We start from the raw sequence: 21,242 nt of genomic DNA on the forward strand, positions 1-21,242 counted from the left end.
CACTACGCAGCTACATCCCATTGTGACTGACCAGGCATGATGAGGTCAAAAAGTAAGCTCCATTTGATCTTCTTACTCAAGCTCTGTCACGCGTCTCTGTCTGTCAACTTTCACGTATACAAGCTAATGTGAATGCCTTTGATAGCTGTCCGAATCTGAGCGATTTTATTCTTTTTTGAATGATTTTTGTGTCTGGCCTCTATGTCCAACAGTCGAAGTTTAACAGAGTAGTTTAGGAACATATACAGTGTTCATCAGAGGAGAATTCTTCTACTTTTTTGGTGAGTGCTGTAACTAGTTGTTTTGTTGAGATTATACATCTGGTAATTTTGGGTAAATAAATTCCATAGTTAGCTGCTAATTTTGTAACATGTTTTCTCACTTTTCTGAATTGTACTCTATTGGGAATTCACGTATTTTGCATTTTATACTAAGTGATTCTGAGAGACAAAGATATTTGGTCACAAATTCAGGCTGACTCTACAAAAGTGCACACCACGTTTTTAGAGCAGCATTTGAAGGAGCATTTAGCATCAGCTGTTTGTTAATTATCTTGAGATATTACCACTTGGTGGCACTGTAAACACACAACAAGCCAACAAATACAGAAATCGATATAAGTAACACAACAAAGCAACATCTGGTGATAAACATCAGGGAACACTAAACTCCATGCAAGCAGACATTCCTTTGGGGTTTCTATTTAACATGCTGCAAAGTCAGTGTCTTGGTATTTACAGTATTTTGCTAAATTATGATGTTAGAACTTTCATTTTCTATAACTCTACTGTCACTGTTTACTAAAGCAGTCCCAGTGGCACTTCAGTGTACATCAGTCTGACCATACACAAAAGGGTAGAACATTCGTTTCTCACTTTTTTGATGAAGATGTTCACCATTACAAACTGAACAACGAGCAAAACTGAATATGTGCTTTCAGTAGTTAAAATTGTGGTTTTATGAAATTTATTCTAAAATGTTAAATGACACAAACTGTCAAGCACAATATCAACCCCATATTGCATTTGTCCTTGAATGTATCACAGTGTCTCAAAGAAAAAGGATAAACAGATCAAACTCAAATTGGCAAGAATTTACAAACCATGAAAGCTTTACATTGGTTACAACATTTGACTACAGACAGGCTAACAATCACCAGTCTATTATGGGTCAAAAGTCAATTAATAGAGTTTTATTCACAAGTTCATGTAAGTAAGTAAGTAAGTAAGAAAGACTGACCATATAGATGCAGTCTCAGAACTTTGGTTTGGTTTTCCTATGGATCACTTACATGTAGGCCTGTGTATTAAACTAGTTTTAAATTACCACTCTAGCAGAAGTTATGTTAAACAAATGTCATATTTTGACCCGTCACTCTTGCTAAACCTTCGTTATCTCTTTCTTCATCTTTTTTCACCTATTCTGACAGCAAGGCTTGCTTTCTTTCAGCAAGGAGAGTTTCCACAGTTTCACAGTCCAGCAGCGTGTAGCTCAGACTACACTTGTTACGGCCTGAAAAGGCCACTACTTACTGACTGGGATAAATTCTTGTACAATCAATGTGTCTGAAGAATGAGGTGATTTTTGAGTGTGCCTGAAACACAACGCTCAAAGTGAAAAGGACACTGTGGATTAAGCTGAGGGTTGTTTGGTGGAAGAGTGCGGCCTCTTGTGGTTAGTCAGTAGTGATGCAGTGCAATTTGTCCATCTGCAATACTGTGTAATGTAAGTGAAGTCACTGATCCATGTATTACCTGCTACACAAAGTGCTGACTTAATCAAATTAACAGAATGCACATGCGCACTCTCTAAAACAACTTCTCCTTGCCGCAGTGTTGACTCTCAACACATTTCCTACACATTCTCACCTACAGCTCAATCTCTCTCTGTTTCTCTAACTCTTAGATAACAATAGCCCAGCAGAGGATATGCCTTCACTTCCCTAATGACAGACTTTACAGAAAGGGCAGTTTTAAAGTGGGCACCTTTGCTGAGCAGTGCTTAAATGCCAACACACTCCCTGCTTTCTCTAACATACATAGATGATGTTATCTATGTTTAAAAGGAAAATTGAATAGGTTGGAATGTAAAACCAATAAGAACAGCAATTGGTCTAATAAGCCAATGTGTACAATGAAATAACCTGCTGACATAATACAGAAAATAAGGCATATAACAACAGTGAAGTTGATAATGTGCAGGTCAGCAGAACTTTTGACATTAACACAACTACAGCAGAGATGCAGTGTGGGCAAAATGTACAAAGCAGGATTAGGCTGGTTTGTGTAAATCACAGCTGCCATACTGTGATAAGGTGGAATAGTCCCGAAACGAAAAGAATAAAAATATTCTTTATTTTGGCAAGGCCTATCTACATGGATTGCAGGTTCTGAAGGTACTTTAAATCAGAAAGTCTATCATCTCTCATTATGGAAATCTGAAATCAATTGATTTACACCTAAGCAGGTTTTCTTTCCAGGGTTTTAATTTGCCTTTGCAAAGGGATCAAACAACAATTTAGAGCGCAGCAGCAGTCTGCGTGGGTTTAGACAAAGAATAATAACATGCACAGAATAATTTATTGACACAAGTTATCTACTTGGCGTGGTCACAGAGCAGAGTCAGAACATTCTGTGCAAAAGATAACTTGTACAGTTGAGCATATCTTGTATTAAAAGATCATATGGAGACAAAACATGATACTATGAAAGTTTCTTTTCAGTTAGGTCACCTTGGCACTGAGAAGAGCATAATCTTATCATTTTCCATTACTCTCCTCCTTTTTTGATCATTCATTGATCACACAAGTGCATTTACACATATGGCACAAACAACAGACGTAAAAATCTAGACAGGTTTATTCTAGGTCATTGCTGTGTGTCATACAGAAAGCATGTTGCTGTTTTTACGTGGAATAGGCATCGTAAGAATGTAACAATGGTTATGAGAAACAAAGTAGAGACAAAACATCAATAAATAGTATTGGAGTACTCTACTCCTGACTGGATTATAAGTAGGGACCCAGTCAGGAGTAGAGTACAATTCAGGCTATCACTCAGAATCAGGTGTGACTCACTGGAACCAACCGAGCTAACCGTCAATCAAGCTCAGATGAGATCCTCATTCTGCATCTTGTCTTTCATACATAGTGGTGTCTGCTTTTTTGCCAGACTTAGGTATGCATATATACAGTGGCGTGCACAGACATTTTGGGGGGCAAGTGCTCCAGGGGGAAAAAAGGGCACTTTTTGCATATGTGGAAAACCTTTTCTTTGTATAATAAAAAAAAATCGCACAGGTTAAATGCAATTTGACTTTTATTTTCTCCTTTCTCAGCCTCTCTTTCCTAGGCATTATGCTTGCTGAAATTAGTAAATAAATAGACCAAAATGTATGAGAACGAATAAGACTGACTGTGGTCATTACAAGAACAGGGCAGAATGGTCGTTTTCACAGGCAATTGGGAACTGCCCATTTTTCCTTTAGCAAATTAATGTGTTAATGTTGCCAATATGTTACACCAAAAAAAATTAACATGTCTAACCAGTGCTTCTCAAAACTTTTAACACCCCCAACACCGTACCCTTCAAACTACCAATAACAACGTCACTGTTCTGTCACAATCAGGTCACAACACAGTGCGTAAATGTCTGCGAGCATCGCTGAGTCAGTAACAACCAGTTAGGCTAAAGACTGCATCTTTAGACAGTTGGACGGTGTTCTAACTTTCTCACAGGAGACACCTACTAAAGACAGTCAAAGACATTAATTTCAATCTTACCAAAGTAGGACAGTAGTTGACGTTAGTTATGGAAAGGCTAATCCACAAAAACGGAGAAACGTCCATAATTCTATTATTCATAATCATGTCAAGGTTTTAGGTTTTTCTGCAGTTCCATCTCTAAAAAGTGTGATGTCTTCCCGTCACTGACTTCAGTTTGAAAACTTTGTATTTATTCACAGATTTCCGTGAGATCATCCTAAAATTTGTAACGAAAAATGGGCTCAAAAGAGCCCTCTGCCTAACGGCATGTAGCCTTAGCCTATAGCATAACGTGATATTTTCAATAGTGTATGCAAAAAGGTCGGAATTGATGGAGAGTGGGGTTGCCTAAATGGTTTAGGTTACATTTTAAATGTGTCGTTTTTTTGTTTATCCATATGGATGGATGGAGGGGTAAGCTGGCAAAGTTTGTCATGTGCAGTTTCTGACAGGCTACTTCACAACAAAACAATTGCAGGTTGGTCTTAGAGGGCAAACAGAATAATTTCACTCGATTCATGGGTTACCTGACTGGTTGGGAAGGGAAAGAGCTGCCGTGTTGTCCGCCGTGGCTCCCAGTCGCTATAGTTAGCCTACTATGCCTACTCCAAGTAGTCCTGTGTCATGCCGCTGCTACACGCCTCACAACAAATGAACTGCAAGCGTGTTCACGTGACACGGTGACAGTGAAAAAGCGACAGGGTTCGGGTGTCTTTGAAGAAGGGGCACAAATCAAGCCATTATTTTCACACCTTTTTAAATCGCGCAGCTTTAAAAAAAAAAAAAATCACGTCTTTCAAAAGGGCACTTTTTTGGACTGAGGGCAAAAGGGCAAGTGCTTCAGCACCACCTCGTCTCTATCTGTGCACGCCAGTGCATATATAAGACATATCAGGACATTAATCACTTAGTTCATCCATGACGCACACAGGTAAATCATTCTATCACACCTTGCTGCTCTGTCGCAATAAAGTCGTACCTAAACACACGTCATTCCTCACACACAACGACCAGATTTTGATACATCAAAAATGTTCAAGTGTGTGTGTGTGTTAGCTGCACATTTATGTTCTCACTCAAACAAACTTGTTATAGTAAAGCAAAGAGTTTGTAGTACTGTTTCTCAAAGTCCCCATCTTCTCCCATAGAGGTATAAAGAATAAGGGTACAATTGCTCTCAATGGGTGTGTGTGCATTTTGTAATTAGTTTGTCTAGCTATTTCTGTTTTAACTTTGCTGTTTTCAGTTAGTCTGTAAATGCTTTGTTTTTGTGTTTTTTTTAACGATTATGCTATGGAGGGCACACACAGGCAAAATTTAAAGAAACTCAGTATAGGTATTACAATTAAAATACTGAACCTTTGGCTGTCTCATAGTCTTGTAGACGTCTAAACTCTCAGTAAACATGTGCATCAAACCCTCATCATGTAAGTTGTATTTTTTTTTACCAAACTAACATATATTAAAACTATGAATATATCCTTTATGAATTATTTAGTTTAGTTTTAGTGAAATCTAACTACCATAGAGTGTGTGATGGATCTTTTTTTTGGCCTCCTAAATAGGTCACTTATCTTACCAGCTGTGAGTCTACATTGGTAAGACAATAATAGTTGACTGGGGACAAAAATGTGTGTGTGTGTGTGTGTGTGTGTGTGTGTGTGTGTGTGTGTGTGTGTGTGTGTGTGAGAGAGAGAGAGAGAGAGGGAGAGAGAGAGGGAGAGAGAGAGGCTCAAACCCTCCAGGTTTAACTACATTGAGGTCCTCAGAGGTCAAAATAATCTGATACCCCAGCACAATAAATCATAGCTTATTAAAAATGTCTGACAGCAGGCAAAAGGCGAAATGCATATTTAAATTTAGATTTCCTCTAATTCATTATTACATGCAAGTGATAAAGTAAAACTTTCTCATACTGTGTGTCCTGACGGCCGGACAGAGTGAAAACGGAGCTGTGGAGGAGTTAGAGAGACCGAATTTGTCTTTAAGGTAGGGAATAGCTTATAAGTGTGAACATAGGCTATATGCTATCATCTGTGTGTGCTGTGGGTGTGGTGCTATCAACTTAAGGAGTCACCTGAGGCAGAGTAGGTTCGAGTTTGTCCTGTGCCTCCCCCCAGTTTTGCCATCCTTGTAATCAACAGTGTTGTCTGTGTTGGAGCAGTCCTTAGCTCAGATGTTTGGGTCAAATCATTCTGTTTTCTTCTCCAGCCAGGAGCTTGACGCTTGGTTAGGGCTGCCATTTGGAGGTTTTTTTTTTTCATTTTCATTTTCTCCTTTTCCTTCTGCTAGACTTTGAGGTTGATCTTAACATGAACAACATCATGCCTGACCTCCTCTAGTTGGCCTCTTTCCAAGAAATACAACTAATCTCTGAGGCCATCTCCCCTCAGAGATTATGAAAAAACTGTTTCTCACGTGGGTTTCTGAGGTAGTAATCTCATTGCTCAGGTCTACAGGGCGGTCAGTCGTAACGTCTGTAGTGAACACTGAACTCAGTTGAATATAACATTTTTGAAGAGACTCATCATCCTTTTTTTTTTTTTGCATGGAGTCAATTGGAGCCCTCCACTTCAACCATATGAGGGACAGCTGAAGGGTCTCCACATCGCTGTTGGGTGTGCTGGGCTATGGTACAAAAGGCGAAGGAAGGTCAGGGAGGTTTCTGATAAATCAGCTTGTTGATGTAAAACTCCCTGTGGTCAATTATCAGTCAGTAGAAGGATCTACCGGTGTGGCTCCGTGCCATCTCTGTTGGTAGTGGTGGAAGTCAAGCAGGTGTAGCCACTGGAAGGGCTTTGACACACTGAGGCTCTAAGGATAAAAACAAGAATTGTTGTGAGTGGATTTATCTGTTTTATCATTTTCCTTTTATAATTATTATTATTTATTATTATTTAATTATTATTATTTTTTCACCTCGTCAGGCCAGGACTCCACAGTATATTTAAACCTACAGGCCAGTGGACACTCTTTCAAGGATGAGGATGTACACATTCTGGACAGGGAGGAACGCTAGTTTGAGCGAGGAGTAGAGGAGGCCATTTAAGTCAAAAGGGAAAGACCATCTTTGAATCGAGGAGGGGGCCTAAGGGTACATCTTTCGCCATCTTACAATGCTGTGATTGCAGCCATTCCCCAATTCTCTGTGAATAGTACTCATGGCCATTGATCAGTGGGCTTTGATCAATGAACTTTGATCAGTGGTTGTTAATCAATGGTCATGCGAATTTGCATATTAATGATCAAGGAACTGATCTCCCAGGCCATTGTTCCTTCAGTGGGCTGGTTTCAGTTATTATGCAAATGTACTGTTTATAAGATTGGGAAAACCTACAGTCAGCTGAGACTGAAGAAGTCGCTTGGATGAGTGACGAAACGTTTCTCCCACTGAAAACGCTACGTCCAGATGAACAGAATCAAACTTTGGGGATATTATTATTATTATCATTCTTATCATTATTATTATTATTATTATTATTATTATAACTCTTATTATTTCTCCCAAACGTTTTCCTCTGCCTTTTTTCTGGAATTGCATTGTGGGTCACACTTCCACATGCTTTCGGGCGACTTTGCATTTAATTATAATCATCTCTGTTATTCTGCAATCTATTTTGTCTTAGCTGACTCATACATGCTCAGTGTTTCTCTTTGTTAAAACCCAAACGCCCAGTATTTAGCTGTACCTGTGTAGAGGAGGAGTCTGACGATGCCGTCTGATCGCGCTATCTCTGTCTTTTTAATGGGGACGCACCAGAAAGGAGGAGGCTACTCAGGATGACGTTGCTTTTTGCAGGCGAGTGCCACACGTGACTGACTTGATAGTCGGAACACCTCAGAATACAGACCGAGGAAAGTAGGAGGACTGCGAGAGAAGCCGGACGACCTCCTGGAGCACAGCATCAGCACCCGGAGGACGGCATCATTTCTGGGATTGCTTCATTGTAATTTTGCTCATTTTAATGAACGCTTTAACCTTTTTGTCAGCTGTTTGTTATTTTAACAGGCAAAACAGCAACAAACTTTTGTAATCTTTCATTTCCAGCCTGCAATCCAGCTGACATTGATTGCCCCCTCCAGCGGTTTTGTTTTAGGAATTGTGCGCGGTGTTTTGAATGCCTCGAACAGCTGCAGCAATCTTCGCGGTGCTGACCGCCTGCCTCTGGTTCTCACCCGCTCTGTGTGCTGTAGGAAGAACCCGCCAGCAGCTCAATTACCGACCAATTATCGGTAAGATTTGGTCACATGAACGGTTGTATTTAGTAAGTACTGGTCCCCGTAGAAGTCGTTTATACACGTGGATAGTTGAAGGGTCTTATGTAATTCTCGTCTGGAACGTTCGAGAAAAGGTGTGTTACACGGATTGGGGGGTGAGTGAGGAAGGGGATGTCTTCCCTGTGGATTGGTTTACGCGCTGTTATATTGAGATATTATGTTTTTGATCATAGACTTTTGGTTGTCTTCTCAAGATGTCTGCTTTGTGTTTATTGCCATGGTCCAATATTTGGGGAAAAAATCAGTGCAAGTCACATTTTCATTATATGTTGTTCATTCTTAAGTTTAATGGTGTTAATGCTATCAATAACGATAAGAAAATAGATTATATTTAACCTATTGCTTTTAACCCCACTTGGGACGTATTTTTGACCTGTCCTTTAATTGAGGCTATGCTATGTATTGGATCAACAAGTTTTAATGTTGCACTTTGCCGGAGAACCTAATTTTGCTGTAATGCACCCAACCTGTTTCATTGCTAAATCCAATTCAACTGAGATTTCAATTAGAGGAAGTAGCTGGATAGACACAAGATTTTAAGTCTAACAATAACTTCAGCTTTGGCTACATTTGAAAGAATAAAATCATATCACGATTCACAGATAAATTTGAGCGATGTTCAGATAAAGAAGATAACCAACAGCTGGCGTTCACAGGGGCATTTGAATATCTGTGCCCAAAAAGAAATGAATTTGAGGTCTCAACGAACTGTTGACTGCTGCTCCCACTGCTTTCACTTCCACCCCTTAGCTTCTCTCTTTTCTTCTTTTAATTTATAGTTTAATAGTATTGTTCTGCTTACTCATTAGATTATCTCACTTCATTAGTAACTGAATTGGTTGTTTTTGATAAAGGCCATATTAATCTAATTTTACAATACTCAAAGTGTGTTCTTTTAAAAAGGATAGCCCAGAATGAAAAATCATACTATGCAAAATTTGTTACTTTGTTCACTTTCAACTATGTACACAGAAAAGAATTTAGGAAAAGTGACTCCTTGGTGGGTTGTTTTATTTTAATTTTTTAGGCATTTTTAGTATGACAGTCCTGTCTAAATCTGTCCTTTTCAGTGAACTTTTTAACTTTAACCATGGTTAAACAACATTTTCACTTTAACTGTTTGAGTTCTTTCTCGTAATATCTGCTATATCATGTGTCTTATGTTCTTGCTAGGTGTGTTGGCACAGGAAAACCTTCCATGGGACCAGTTTGCTCGTGGGTCTTCTTACATAGCTGCCTCCTATGTCAAATACCTAGAGGCTGCTGGGGCCAGGGTTGTACCTATTCGGTAAGAAAGTTAGATGAGTTTAAGGAAATTATCCTTAATAATACTTGTGTGCACCAAGACCAACCTGTGGTCATCAGGTCCCTTCATGACCTCTATGTGTTTGCTGTGTATTTCTTATATGCATTTACTCTGTCTCTTTCAGCACCCCTTGAAGCACTCATACAATTCACATATGATTTGCATACAAAACGAAAATTCATTACTCGACCAGACAACTTATTGTTTTACACAGTAGTCATTTAATTGTATATGTTTTTTAATAAGTGTTTTTTTTCTGACTAATTGTCTGTACAAAACAAATGTTTCGGGTGATTAAGAAATTGGCTCTGACTCAATTCATTGCAATAATCTCAGTACTGTTTGAGCCACATGCCACTTAGTGCACATCATATGTTTAGTACCTCATCATACTTTTCTTTTTACTGATAACGATATTCCACCTTGTTTGGATTATAACACATCATGAATGTTCATGATTTAGCTGTTAATCAAAATTGAAATGGTGGTACCTTTGGAATGCGAACGACATTATGCCAAAAGACAAGATTCCTTTAAATGGGGTGGTAGAAGTAATACAAAATATTAATTATTGTGTCTATGGTATTAGTGGCACGCGTGCTAGCAGGATATATATATATATATATATATATATATATATATATATATATATATATATATATATATATATATATATATATATATATATATATATATATAATTTTTTTTTTTTTTTTAGGGGTGCAACGATACACGAAATTCACGGTTCGGTTCGATACTTTGGTGTCACGGTTCGATATTTTTTCGATACAAAAAAAATGTTCATGCCCTTTTAATTTGTCATTTATTAAAATTATAAATATATATTTTAACTCAAAAGTACAGTTTTTAAATTTAACCCTAACCCTTGTGCGTGTTTTTTATTTTGACAGCGAATGCGCACCTGCGGACCACTTATGTGCAGCCCTGGTTATTTAGCTCGTCATATCGCAGCCACAGAAATTCTTTTGTCCATGAAACCATAAAGCTGCACTTTCTTTTTGCCTTATAGTCTGATTTGTCATAACTTCTCCGTTTTGTGTTAAGCTTTTCTTTGGCTGTCACTTCTTCACCCTGACCTGTCTTATTTGGCTCTTGGTCTTATATATAAAATATATATCTGTCTGTGAAGGTTCTCAGTCATCCAGGTCATCGTAGTCAAATATATATCCTGCTGCTTTTACACACGCACTCACATAAGCTCAGCGATTCTCTGTGATCAACCTCTCACACGTTTAAGCTTGCTGCGGGAGATTTCACTTGTCATGTTTGCATAGTAAGCTAACGATTAATAAGACGATGTCAGAGGAATTGGTGGCTCTCTCTGCCTTGAGTTTGTCTGCAGTAACTTAAAGGTATGCTCTGTTGGGCTGACAGGTGACTGACCAGGTCATTGAAGAGTATCCCAGTTTTTTTGCCTCATGATACATCTGGGTTGCTTTTGCAATATTTTGCAAAGAGAGAGAATATCTGTTTAAAGAATTGTAGTGCAGAACATGGCCAAACTTTTTTTTTTTTTTTTAATGTTTTCTCACCTGGCCTTTCCGTTCTTCGGTGTAACCATTGGTTTGCACCATGTTTTAAACACTCTGTACTTACTTTTATGAAAGCATCTCTTGGTTGTAGACTACATACCAATCAGACATAATATTATGACCACTAACATAAGTAAATAAGATTGATTATCTCTTCATTATGGCACCTGCTAGGGCAGTGATTCCCGAAGTGGGGGGCATGGTATGGATAAAAAAAAATGAAAAAAGAATGCTTGGACACTGCTAGTGTAATGCACAGGTTTTTGACAGGGTTCCCCACAAACACAAAGCAGAAGATGAAGCACCGCCAAATATGCTTCCAAACCAACTTCCTTTCAAGCCAAAGACTAGAAAATATGATGAAGCATATCTTGCCTTTGGCTTCAGCTGCACAACGATGGTGCCAAGGTAGGTATCCGTGTTTCACGGACAAACAGTATCCCACATTCATGATTCTTAGTTCACAAACACTTGTTGTAATGATTAACTACTCCTGAAATATTGGAGATGTTAGCTCTTTATACAGTAAAGTTACAGTGGGATACAAATAATGTCAGGCTGATCCTGCCACAAATTGTTCCCCGTGTATAAATCACGGACAAACAGTATCCCACAGTTGTTTGTTTTTAAACTCATTTTGCACAGACAGGCACGTTGAATATTCTTACACAGTTAAAAAAAGAAAAATAACTACATGTAAAATAATTACACCATAAAGATGGTTTTGTTTTCTGTTATTTAAGGCTGCGTCCACCCGTACATGGGTATTTTTGAAAAAGAGAGATTTTCCATTTTCGTTAAAAAAATTAAATAAAAACCCGTCCACACGTGCAGTTTCAAAAAATTGCGTGTGTATATGTAAGCCTGTAAAAACTACAGATAGTAACAGCAACAGTATTTTTGTCTTTATCTGCCATTGTAGAAATGCATCTCACATAAATAATAATGTGGCGCACAGCATGTCGTCAAAAAAGGCGCACACATTTGACGTTGCGTGACTAAGTCTCCGTTTTCCTCGTCCACAGATAAATGCAAAAAGTGACTTTTTGAAAACTCCACCCTGGCAGGAGTTTTTAAGAATCTGTTTTCAGTGATCCAAAATACCGCTTACGTGTCAACGAAAGGCCCAAAAGCATATTAAACAAGCTGGCCGAGGCAGTGTGATGCTTTGGGTGATATTCTGCTGGGAAATCTTGGGTCCATGTGGATGCTACTTGGGAACATACCAACTACCTAAGCATTGTTAACATTGCATTGTTTAAGTTATTTACTGTACAGCCCTTTGGTCCTGTGCTAAGTATTTTAAAGTGCTTTATAAATAAATTTGGATTGTTACAGACCATGTAGACCCTTTGATGGAAACTGTATTCCCTGATAGCTATTAACTTTTTCACCAAGATAATGCGCACTGTCACGAAACAAAAATGGTTCAGGAATGGTTTGAGGAGCACAACAATGACTTTGAGATACTGACCGGGTCTTCAAATTCCCCACATCTAAATTCAATAAAGCAGCTGTGGGACAAACTAGACAAACAAATCCAATCCAGGGAGCCCCAGCCTCCAACTTACAGGACTTAACAGGACTTGTTACTAACATCTTGGTGCCAGATATAGCACACCTTCAGGAGTTGAGTCCATGCTTCGTTGAGTCTAGGCTCTTTTGACAGCAAAAGGGGGGGGGGGGCAACACAATTACACAGTTGGTCTTAATGTTATGCCTGATCAGGATATATAAATATAGCTATAATTCCTAGGCATTTAAGCCAAAAAGTCTGTGTTGTGTTTTTATCTTGAGTATTTAATTTAAAATCTATCATCATGGTATGTACAGGCAAAATTCTAGAAAACAAAATGTGTAATTCTTCAAATGTTTATGGAGTGAATTGGGATTGGAGATTCTTCTCTAACGTTTCTTTATTTTTCAGGTTTGCTTTTTGTGTGTGTGTGTGTGTGTGTGCGCGTGTGTGTGTGTGTGGGTTTTTTTTTTTTTTTTTTTTTTTTTTTTTTTTTTTAAATCTATAATTTTAAACCTGACAAAATGACTTGTCTCATAAGAGTAGTGTTCCTCAAATGTGATTAATAACTAATTTGATTTTCCTTCATAGGCAAGGATTTTACTTCTTACATTTGCTTGTTTTCTTTTTTTTTCTTTTTTTAACAGAATCAATCGCACAGAAGAAGAGTACGCCAAGATATTTAACTCAATAAACGGGTAAGTTGACCGTTGTCTTTCATACTGAACGCATTTTGTTGTAGTTCGAATAAGGTGTAATCATAGGTCTTAAACAGATATTGTCTTTATTTACACTTAATTTGTACTGCAAGCTTTCTTTATGTTATATTGCAGCAACATAGGTTATTGGATTGGCTCATAAGCTTCAGAGGGTGGTCAAGGCTTAGGTTGTAGATTGGTTGATTACCTTGTAACCAAGGTTCTCTGAGTGGAGAGAATATCTTTCTGACTCCAGGCCGCTTAGAAAGATATTACACTCAAGGTTAACCAAAGACGCTACAGGCACATAGTGCTTTAATCGCTACAATGTCAATTCATGTTATTAGACCACCACATGTGCTGTGCCTTAACAAGTACACACACATCAGCTGCGCTGTGGGGATCTTTCCCTTGTTACACACATCATATGTAGGTTAGAGAGTCTAAGCATGATAGAGAACAGGTTGTTGGCAAACCTGACAGTCACTGAACCTCAAGTTAGTTTTCATGATAATGACTCGTTTTCTATTGGCATGTGATTTGGTGAATGAAAAGTATATTCTAATGAAATAGACAGAAATATGAAGCTTAGCTGTATGTTCAAAAGGCATGATTTAACTGCACACCATAAATTTTTTCTCACTGCTGCACATCAGTTGCATCCATCCAGTTTCGTTAGAAGTTATTCAGACCTTTGTTCTAGTATCTATAATGTCTGGCTTTAACATTTCTATATGCTTACTGGTTGTAATTTTAACACATGAGATATTAAGAGTTACACTTGAAGGCATTGTACTTATTGCTTTTACACAAATTTGAAAAGGTAGACACAATTCCATTGAAGCACCTCCTAGCTTATTTGTCTAAATTGTGGCTCCTCAGGTTGTTGTTGCCAGGTGGAGATGTAGATCTTCAGACGTCACAGTTCAGTCGAGCTGCCAAGATCTTTTACAACTTGGCTCTGAAGGTATGGGTTTTGATTTGTTTAACTGTCTATCAGGACTGACGACCCTGAGATTTTTTTATATATCTAAATCTTTAGAGCTATCTAAAGATTTAGGCTTAAAAATAATGGCCATTGCCTTCATGTATTGGTACCTTGTCTTTATTCACTCCTTGGTCCTGCAGGGCAATGATGCTGGAGACTACTTCCCTATTTGGGGAACCTGCCAGGGCTTCCAGCAGCTCACTGTCCTGACTGCCAACAAAAACCTCCTCACGCTTACTGATACTAAGGCTGTGGCTCTACCTCTGACACTCACATCAGGTTTTTCTGTTACTTTCTGTTATTCCATTTGGTTATTTTGTCAGGTTAGATACAAGTTGGCTTACATTCTTTCAGAGTCATTCAAATTAGCATATTTTTATATATTTATTCCATGAAAATATACTCCTTGTCATTCTCTGTGACACAAATCTGTATCCATCCGCTAGTGGCCCCATCTAGCCGATTATTCCGGAATTTTCCCAAAGATTTGCTGCGGTCTTTGGCTAGTGAAAACATCACTGCAAACTTCCACAGTTGGAGTCTGTCCATGCAGGTAATTTCTGCTTCTTCTTTTTTTTCTTTTCTTCCTGTCATAGGTGAAGTTTTTGTTTTATTTATTTTTTCTGAAACTTTTAAAATGTTTATTATATACCAATCTGTTAATGGAAGTAGAACAGGTTGCAAGGGATCTGTTTTTTTTCCTTGTTTTTTTTTTGTTTTTGTTTTTTTGTTTTTTTTGGGGGGGTTTTCTTTTAAAATACAGTCTCATAAGTACCATCGTACTTAAACCAAGAAACACCTGAAACACCTTTGAAAACTGTCCTGAAAACTGTCCAAAATTACCCAGGGAAATTGGATATTACTACAAATTTCTGGTGAAGTACTTATGGGTGGAAAGTAAACATAAGCATAAACTATGTTTAGTTTTCTACTTTAGCATACTAACATGACAGTGCACCTCAGCAACAAAGGAGCTGAAATGTAAGCTTTTCTTCCATGAATGTGTGCCGTTAAGAAAATTATCATCTTCCACATTGTACATATAATTTATATAAATGGAGATTGAACATGTGCTCTAATTGCGCTTCTTTTGACCAAATAAATTATTGGCTTGTATCTCAAATTTTGGTGTTGTTAGAAATAAATTGCAAACACGCACATGAAAGGTCTGCAGAAGGTCCAGAATGAGGCTCCACATTTGTCTTTCAACAAGTCTAAAAGTGGACAGATATTGTTGCTCCTGTCAGCCACCACACGGACAAGTTCTTGTTTACAGATGATTTATTCAGCGTTCAGTGACAGGATCACTCAGCGTCGTCATCATCGTGAGAACTAACCAAACAAAAGCAATTCAGCAACATCACCGTTTCTTAAACATAAAAGATAATACTACTTAGATTTTAACACACATTAAGTGAAATTAAATAACTTAACTGTATTATTGTAAACATGTTGCATGATGGTTATCACAGTAAACCCAAACAAAATAAAGGTGTAGAAACAAATGCCTGTATATGGCAGTTTCATTGAAACTCAAATTAACAAAGTCACCCTAAACACACCTCATTGCCTGCTGTAGCCAAACGGGAGAAAGTAAATGGTTACTGTATACAGTAAAATATTCAAACAGTAGATTGTGAATGATAAAATATAAAAAAAAAACATTATTTTATTATGAAATGCATCTATTAATATATAATTGGTGTTTTTGAACCACTTAGGGTGGCTGTACCTCAGGTGGTAGAGCAGGTCACCTACTAACCTCCACGTCTGCTCCAGTTTGCGTGCCACATATCCTTGGGCAAGATACTAACTCCAAGTTGCTCTCTGATGCATTCACTTAAGTATGAATGCATGTGAATGTTAGATAGAAAGCACTTGCGTAGAAAGGATATTTAAAAAAAAAATGGTTGTGTGAATGAGGCAAGTTGTATACAGCGCTTTGAGTGCTCAGAGTAGAAAAGCACTATATAAGAACCAATCCATTTATCATTTACCATTCCATTTACAGAATTACAGTCGAAATGCCAAACTCAGGAGGTTTTACAAGATCCTGTCCACTAACAGTGATGGAAAGAAAGAATTCATCTCTACTATGGAAGGTAACATGTATTAACTACCCTGTAGTTTCCATGCCATTCATTACATAATGGATTCTATTCTGCTGTCTTAAACACACAAAAAAAATTATCTGAATTTGAGGTCAGCATGAAATTTGGCATAACTATCCACCAGATGGCAGCACCACTGTACAACTCGAAACCTTGGATCAGTCCAACAGGAAAACTCTCTGATGACAGTCACTCATATTTTTCTTGTTTTAAATATAATTGATCACTCCATGATTCAGTGGTTTCCAAAGTGGGGGGGCGCAGAGCTGTGGGGTGGGCAGATATTCTTGTAAAACAGGGGGGCCTAGCTAGCAAAAAAAGCTGGGGAACCACTGCCGTAACTTGTTTTTAGGGAAACAACATTGGAATTAAATTTGCTGTGACATATTTTGTGTTGATGAACCTATTTTTTAAAAGTTTGTGCTGATGACAATGATTTGAAATAACAATATTAATAATGTCTCTTGTTTTCAGCCAACCATTACCCATTTTATGCTGTGCAATGGCATCCAGAGAAAAGTCCTTTTGAGTGGGTAGATAAGCCAGGAATGATTCATTCTGTTTCCGCTGTAAGGGCCAGCTTCTACACTGCCAGCTTCTTTGTTTCTGAAGGTAACACAAAGTCTGTCCAATCCAAGTCCAGCCTGTAGATATTAGGACAATCACGTATTTTGTTTTTAATAATTTGGCCTCTACACATCACTATAGTAGACTTGAAAATGAAATAATCAGGATTTGATTCAATTCAATTTTATTTAAAGTATACAGCACAAAATCACAACTAGAGTTTACTCAAGGAACTTGCTGTAATATTGTAAGGTAAAGACAATAATGGAGAGAAACCTAACAATCAGACAACCCCCCCTATGAGCAAGCACTTTGGCAACAGCGGGAAGGAAAAACTCCCCTTTTAACAGGAAGAAACCACTGGCAGAACTAGGCTCAGTCATCTGCCACACCGTTGGGGGTGAGTGGAGGGAGACAAGACAAAAAAACATGCTTTGGAAGAAAGCCAGAGAATAATAATAATAATAACTAATAATTAAATGCAGAGTGGTGTATAAACACATGGTGAATGAAAAAGGGGTGAGAGAAGGAGAAATGCTCTGTGCATCAAGCCTAGGTCTTATTGCAGCACAACTAAGGGTAGCTTCAGGGTCACCTCATCCAGCGCTAACTATAAGCGTTGTCAAAAAAGAAAGTTTTAACCCTAATCTTAAAAGTAGAGAGGGTGTCTATCTCCCAAATTCAAGCTGGGAGCTGGTTGAGACAGAAGAGGGGCCTGAAAGCTGAAGGCTGTACCTCCCATTCTGCTTTTAAATATCCTAGGAACCATAAGTAAGCCTGCAGACTGAGAGGGAAGTGCTTTACTGGGGGGATATTGTACTATAAGGTCTTTAAGATAAGATGGGGCATGATTATACAAGACCTTGTATGTGAGAAGAAGGATTTTAACAGGGAGCCAGTGAAGAGAAGCCAATCTAAGAGAAATATGTTCTCTTGCCAATCCCTGTCAGTACTCTCGCTGCAGTATTTTGATTAACTGAAGGCTTTTCAGGGAGTTTTCATGACATCCTGATAATAAAGAATTACAGTAGTCGAGCTTGAAAGTAGCAAATGCATGAACAAGTTTTTCTCTGCGATAGGATGTTTCTAATTTTAGAGATATTGCGCAAATGGAAGAAAGCAGTCCCACATATTTCTTAATGTTTGCATTGAAGGATGTATCCTGTTTAAAAATGACTCCAAAATTCCTCACAGTGTTACTGGAGGCCAAGGTAATCCCACGATAACACTGAAGCACAGACATTTGGCTTTAATTTGAGAGGATCCCCAAACATGTTTACGATTTACAGCCACTTTTATGCACTGCTGCAAAAATTAAAGAAACTTTGAAAACATGTCAGATCTCAATAGGGGAAAAATGTTTAATAGCTATACTGATATGGCGTGTGTTAGGAATTAAAGGATGTTACATTGTTTGATGGAAATTAAAATTATCAACTTATAAACGGGTGAATTCTCACACAGAAAAAAGTGAAAAATGATGCGGCATGCTAGTCCGAAATTTCATTGCAGCAAATCAAAAATGGTAGTCGGTAGTTTGATGCAATACTGATTTTAAAAAGTGTCCTTTGTTTTGTTTTTTTGAGCAGTATATTTTGTTTTATACCTCTCAAAATTAAAACTTTAATCATTTGATTTTCTAGATCCCATCACTGAAATTGCATTTGATCATATTGTGTGTTTAAAAATATATTTTTTTAATATAAAAAAAAAAGTACATTCAACAAACACTGTTATTGCCTAGAAACAGTAGTTCTGATGCAGAGCAAAACACTGACATTTTTAACTTGGTGATTAAATTTGAGATGTTTGTTGTGGTAAGACATTTTGGAATTTGTGAATTAATGCAGCAAATGGTTCATTTATGTTTAAGTCATTGCTGATGCATAACAGTCATTCAGCACTTTTTATAAAGAGAGTAGCCTTTTTGCTGTATTATTAAACTACTCCACTACTTTGTGTTGTCTTTTCTTTCCTCCTTTTTCTCCTCCAGCCATGAAAAACCACCATCATTACCCCAGTCCTGATGAGGAGGACAAAGCTCTCATTTACAACTTTCCTCCTGTTTACAGAGGCTTTGATGCTGTTTTTGTGCAGAATTATTACTTTGATTGATGATCAGTGCTGAAGATGAACCATACCTGGTCACAGCCTAGTCCAAGTTAGTCAAATCTTGGTTAATTTTCTGCTTTAAACTTGATAGAGTTTCAACATACAGTGGCCTAAGAAATCAAGTCACAGATAAAATGCAGAAATGAAACTGTGATTGAAATGTAGTGATAGATGATAGCTGAAAATATGTCAGAATGCAAATAAAGTCCCAAGTAATTAATTTGGGAGAAAAAATAAAAAGGAAATGCTCAACAAGTGTATTTTTTTTTCTCCTGCAGTATTTTCAAGACATGTTGTTAGCACTGGTTTTAATCCAAATAAACCTTGCAATTTTGGGGGGGAGGGGTGAGTTACTAGTCTGATCATTTTTATTCCAGAATGTGTTTAAGCCACCTGCAGGATCCTTAACGTATGCTGCTAACTTTTTTTTGGTTTGATTTTAATTTATTTATTACTTTCACTTTATTTTTTGACAGCATTGCTTTGGGGTTAGGATCTATTAAGACACCATTTTTGGTATATGGGTAATTGTCTTATCTGATTCGTTTGCATAAACCAAGCCTGGGACCAGTAAATTCCTAACTTCCAATGTATTTTTCTTTCTTCCCAATGTATTTATTTGAGCTTACAGCACTTAAAAATGAGTAGATACCTTAACAGAGCAAGAAGATATTATTTAAGTATATATTTTATAACCAAAGACTAAAAAGATGAAATGGGCATGATCAATAAACACTGACTCACCAATTTTTCACGTTGATGTTTATTATTAGCACAGTATTATTGACAGTTATGAACAAACTGTTGTTACAATAATACAATAATTTACAGCAACCCATCCTCTAACATCAGTGTGTAGTTCATATTTTTATTCATGTCATCCAGCATATGTCATCAAAATTATATTTTAACTACCATCTCATTTTGAAGTACAGTGGTCCTTCGTTTATCGCGGGAGATATGTTCTAAAAATAACCTGTGATAGGTGAAATCCGTGAAGTAGCCAACTTTATTTTTTACAATTATTATAGATGTTTTAAGTCTGTAAAACCCCTCACAGCACACTTCATACACTTTTCTCAGACAGGCATGAACATTTATACACTTTTCTCTCGTTTAAACTCTCTCAAAATTCAAACCTTCGTAGAAAAATGAGTCCAGTATTATATAATGAAACCTAAGGCACCCGTGATTGACTTTGACGGTACCAAACGTTTGGTCAGCATTGTTGTGTTTGTTGGGGAGAAAACTTACAAACATACTGTACAGCACTTCAGAGTCACACTCTAAGCGATCGACAATTTGTGTAAATTTGACAAGCTGAATGCATAGTGCATATAATTTATATAACACGGCACAAGATTGATTGTGTTCTGCGTCCTGGCTGTAGACCATTGTCAATGTGCTGTTAAAAAAATAAAATAAAATAAATCAGCAAACCACGTTATAGCGAGGGACCACTGTATTCAGTTTTTTTTAAGAGCTTTATTATTCTCTTTATTAAGCTCTTTATTCTTAAAAAGAAGTATCAGTATCTGTTGTAAGTTCATCTCACCTTGATTGTATTGTTTTGGACATAGGTGTGCATCCAAGTGTTTTATTTTTTTACTAAGAAATGGTATATTTTGTAAAACATTGACTGAGAATGATGCTTCTCTGATGATTTGCAGGTTGTTTTTGTCAGGTTTAATATTTCTATTGACATTAACTGGTGTTAAATTATGCTAGTAGGACTATACAATCAAAGTATAATCAAACAGATGGTACATGAATTTTGGATTTTAAAATTGCTGAACTCTTAAAAGTTATAGTATGATTTCATAACTTTCCCATCAGCAAATTTCCTAAAACTAGTACATGAAATTAAAAAGGCTCATTCTTGTCCAAATTTTGTTTACTATTTAGCTAGTCATCTTAATTTTTTTTGATACATGTATTGAATGTACGATTGGTGGAGGTTGCTGTCTTGTTTGTATGTTGTACCATGTGTCAGATGATTAGACAATAAAGGGAGTTAAATAAACTTCAGTCTATCCAAGAGTCATTGTTTTGTCATGAAATAAAGGGGTGAGAAACAATGTTTAAAACCAGTACTGTAAAGTGATTTTTTTCCCAGTGTTAAAAAGAAATGACTGAAAGATTAATTGGCTCTGTTTTGAGTTTTGTTAAAAAAAGAATGACTTCATATAGGGCAGGGCTGCCCTATATGCCCTGCTACTATCCTGCAGCTTTTAGATGCATCCCTACTCCAACACAGCTGAATCAAATGGTTTGATTACCTCTTCAGCATGCCATCGTGTTTGGCAAAGGCCTGATAACAAGCCATTCATTTGATTCGGGTGTGTGGGAA

General features: G+C 37.4%; 1 protein-coding gene across 2 annotated transcripts; it reads left to right on the forward strand.

Annotated features, from left to right (window-relative positions):
- Positions 1–7,522: 7,522 nt before the first annotated feature.
- Positions 7,523–20,915, forward strand: LOC146574773 (gamma-glutamyl hydrolase). 2 transcript variants are annotated; one of them, XM_085274688.1, is made up of 10 exons: positions 7,523–7,710; positions 7,847–7,996; positions 9,215–9,329; positions 13,064–13,114; positions 13,997–14,081; positions 14,243–14,381; positions 14,549–14,655; positions 16,114–16,204; positions 16,688–16,825; positions 18,774–20,915. In XM_085274688.1, the coding sequence occupies exons 2-10, from the start codon at positions 7,882–7,884 to the stop codon at positions 18,893–18,895; spliced, it is 963 nt and encodes a 320-aa protein (XP_085130814.1). In that variant the 5' UTR covers positions 7,523–7,710; positions 7,847–7,881; the 3' UTR covers positions 18,896–20,915. The 2 variants fall into 2 exon arrangements, with proteins under 2 accessions (XP_085130814.1, XP_085130813.1); XM_085274687.1 differs by having other exon boundaries at positions 7,525–7,710; positions 7,812–7,996.
- The last annotated feature ends 327 nt before the right edge of the window (positions 20,916–21,242 follow it).

Source organism: Mchenga conophoros, linkage group LG5 (genome assembly GCF_057382185.1).
Source record: "Mchenga conophoros isolate Kocher_MC1m ecotype Shallow Benthic linkage group LG5, M_conophoros_male_GT1.1, whole genome shotgun sequence".
In the NCBI taxonomy this organism is placed as follows: domain Eukaryota; kingdom Metazoa; phylum Chordata; class Actinopteri; order Cichliformes; family Cichlidae; genus Mchenga; species Mchenga conophoros.

What these genes read in the sequence shown, in the direction of transcription:
- LOC146574773 (XM_085274688.1), top strand. Translation starts at nt 7,882, where the DNA reads ATGCCTCGAACAGCTGCAGCAATCTTCGCGGTGCTGACCGCCTGCCTC. An exon ending in ATTCATCTCTACTATGGAAG is followed by an intron (nt 16,205 to 16,687) that starts GTAACATGTATT and finishes TCTTGTTTTCAG; the next exon opens with CCAACCATTACCCATTTTAT. An exon ending in CAGCTTCTTTGTTTCTGAAG is followed by an intron (nt 16,826 to 18,773) that starts GTAACACAAAGT and finishes TTTCTCCTCCAG; the next exon opens with CCATGAAAAACCACCATCAT.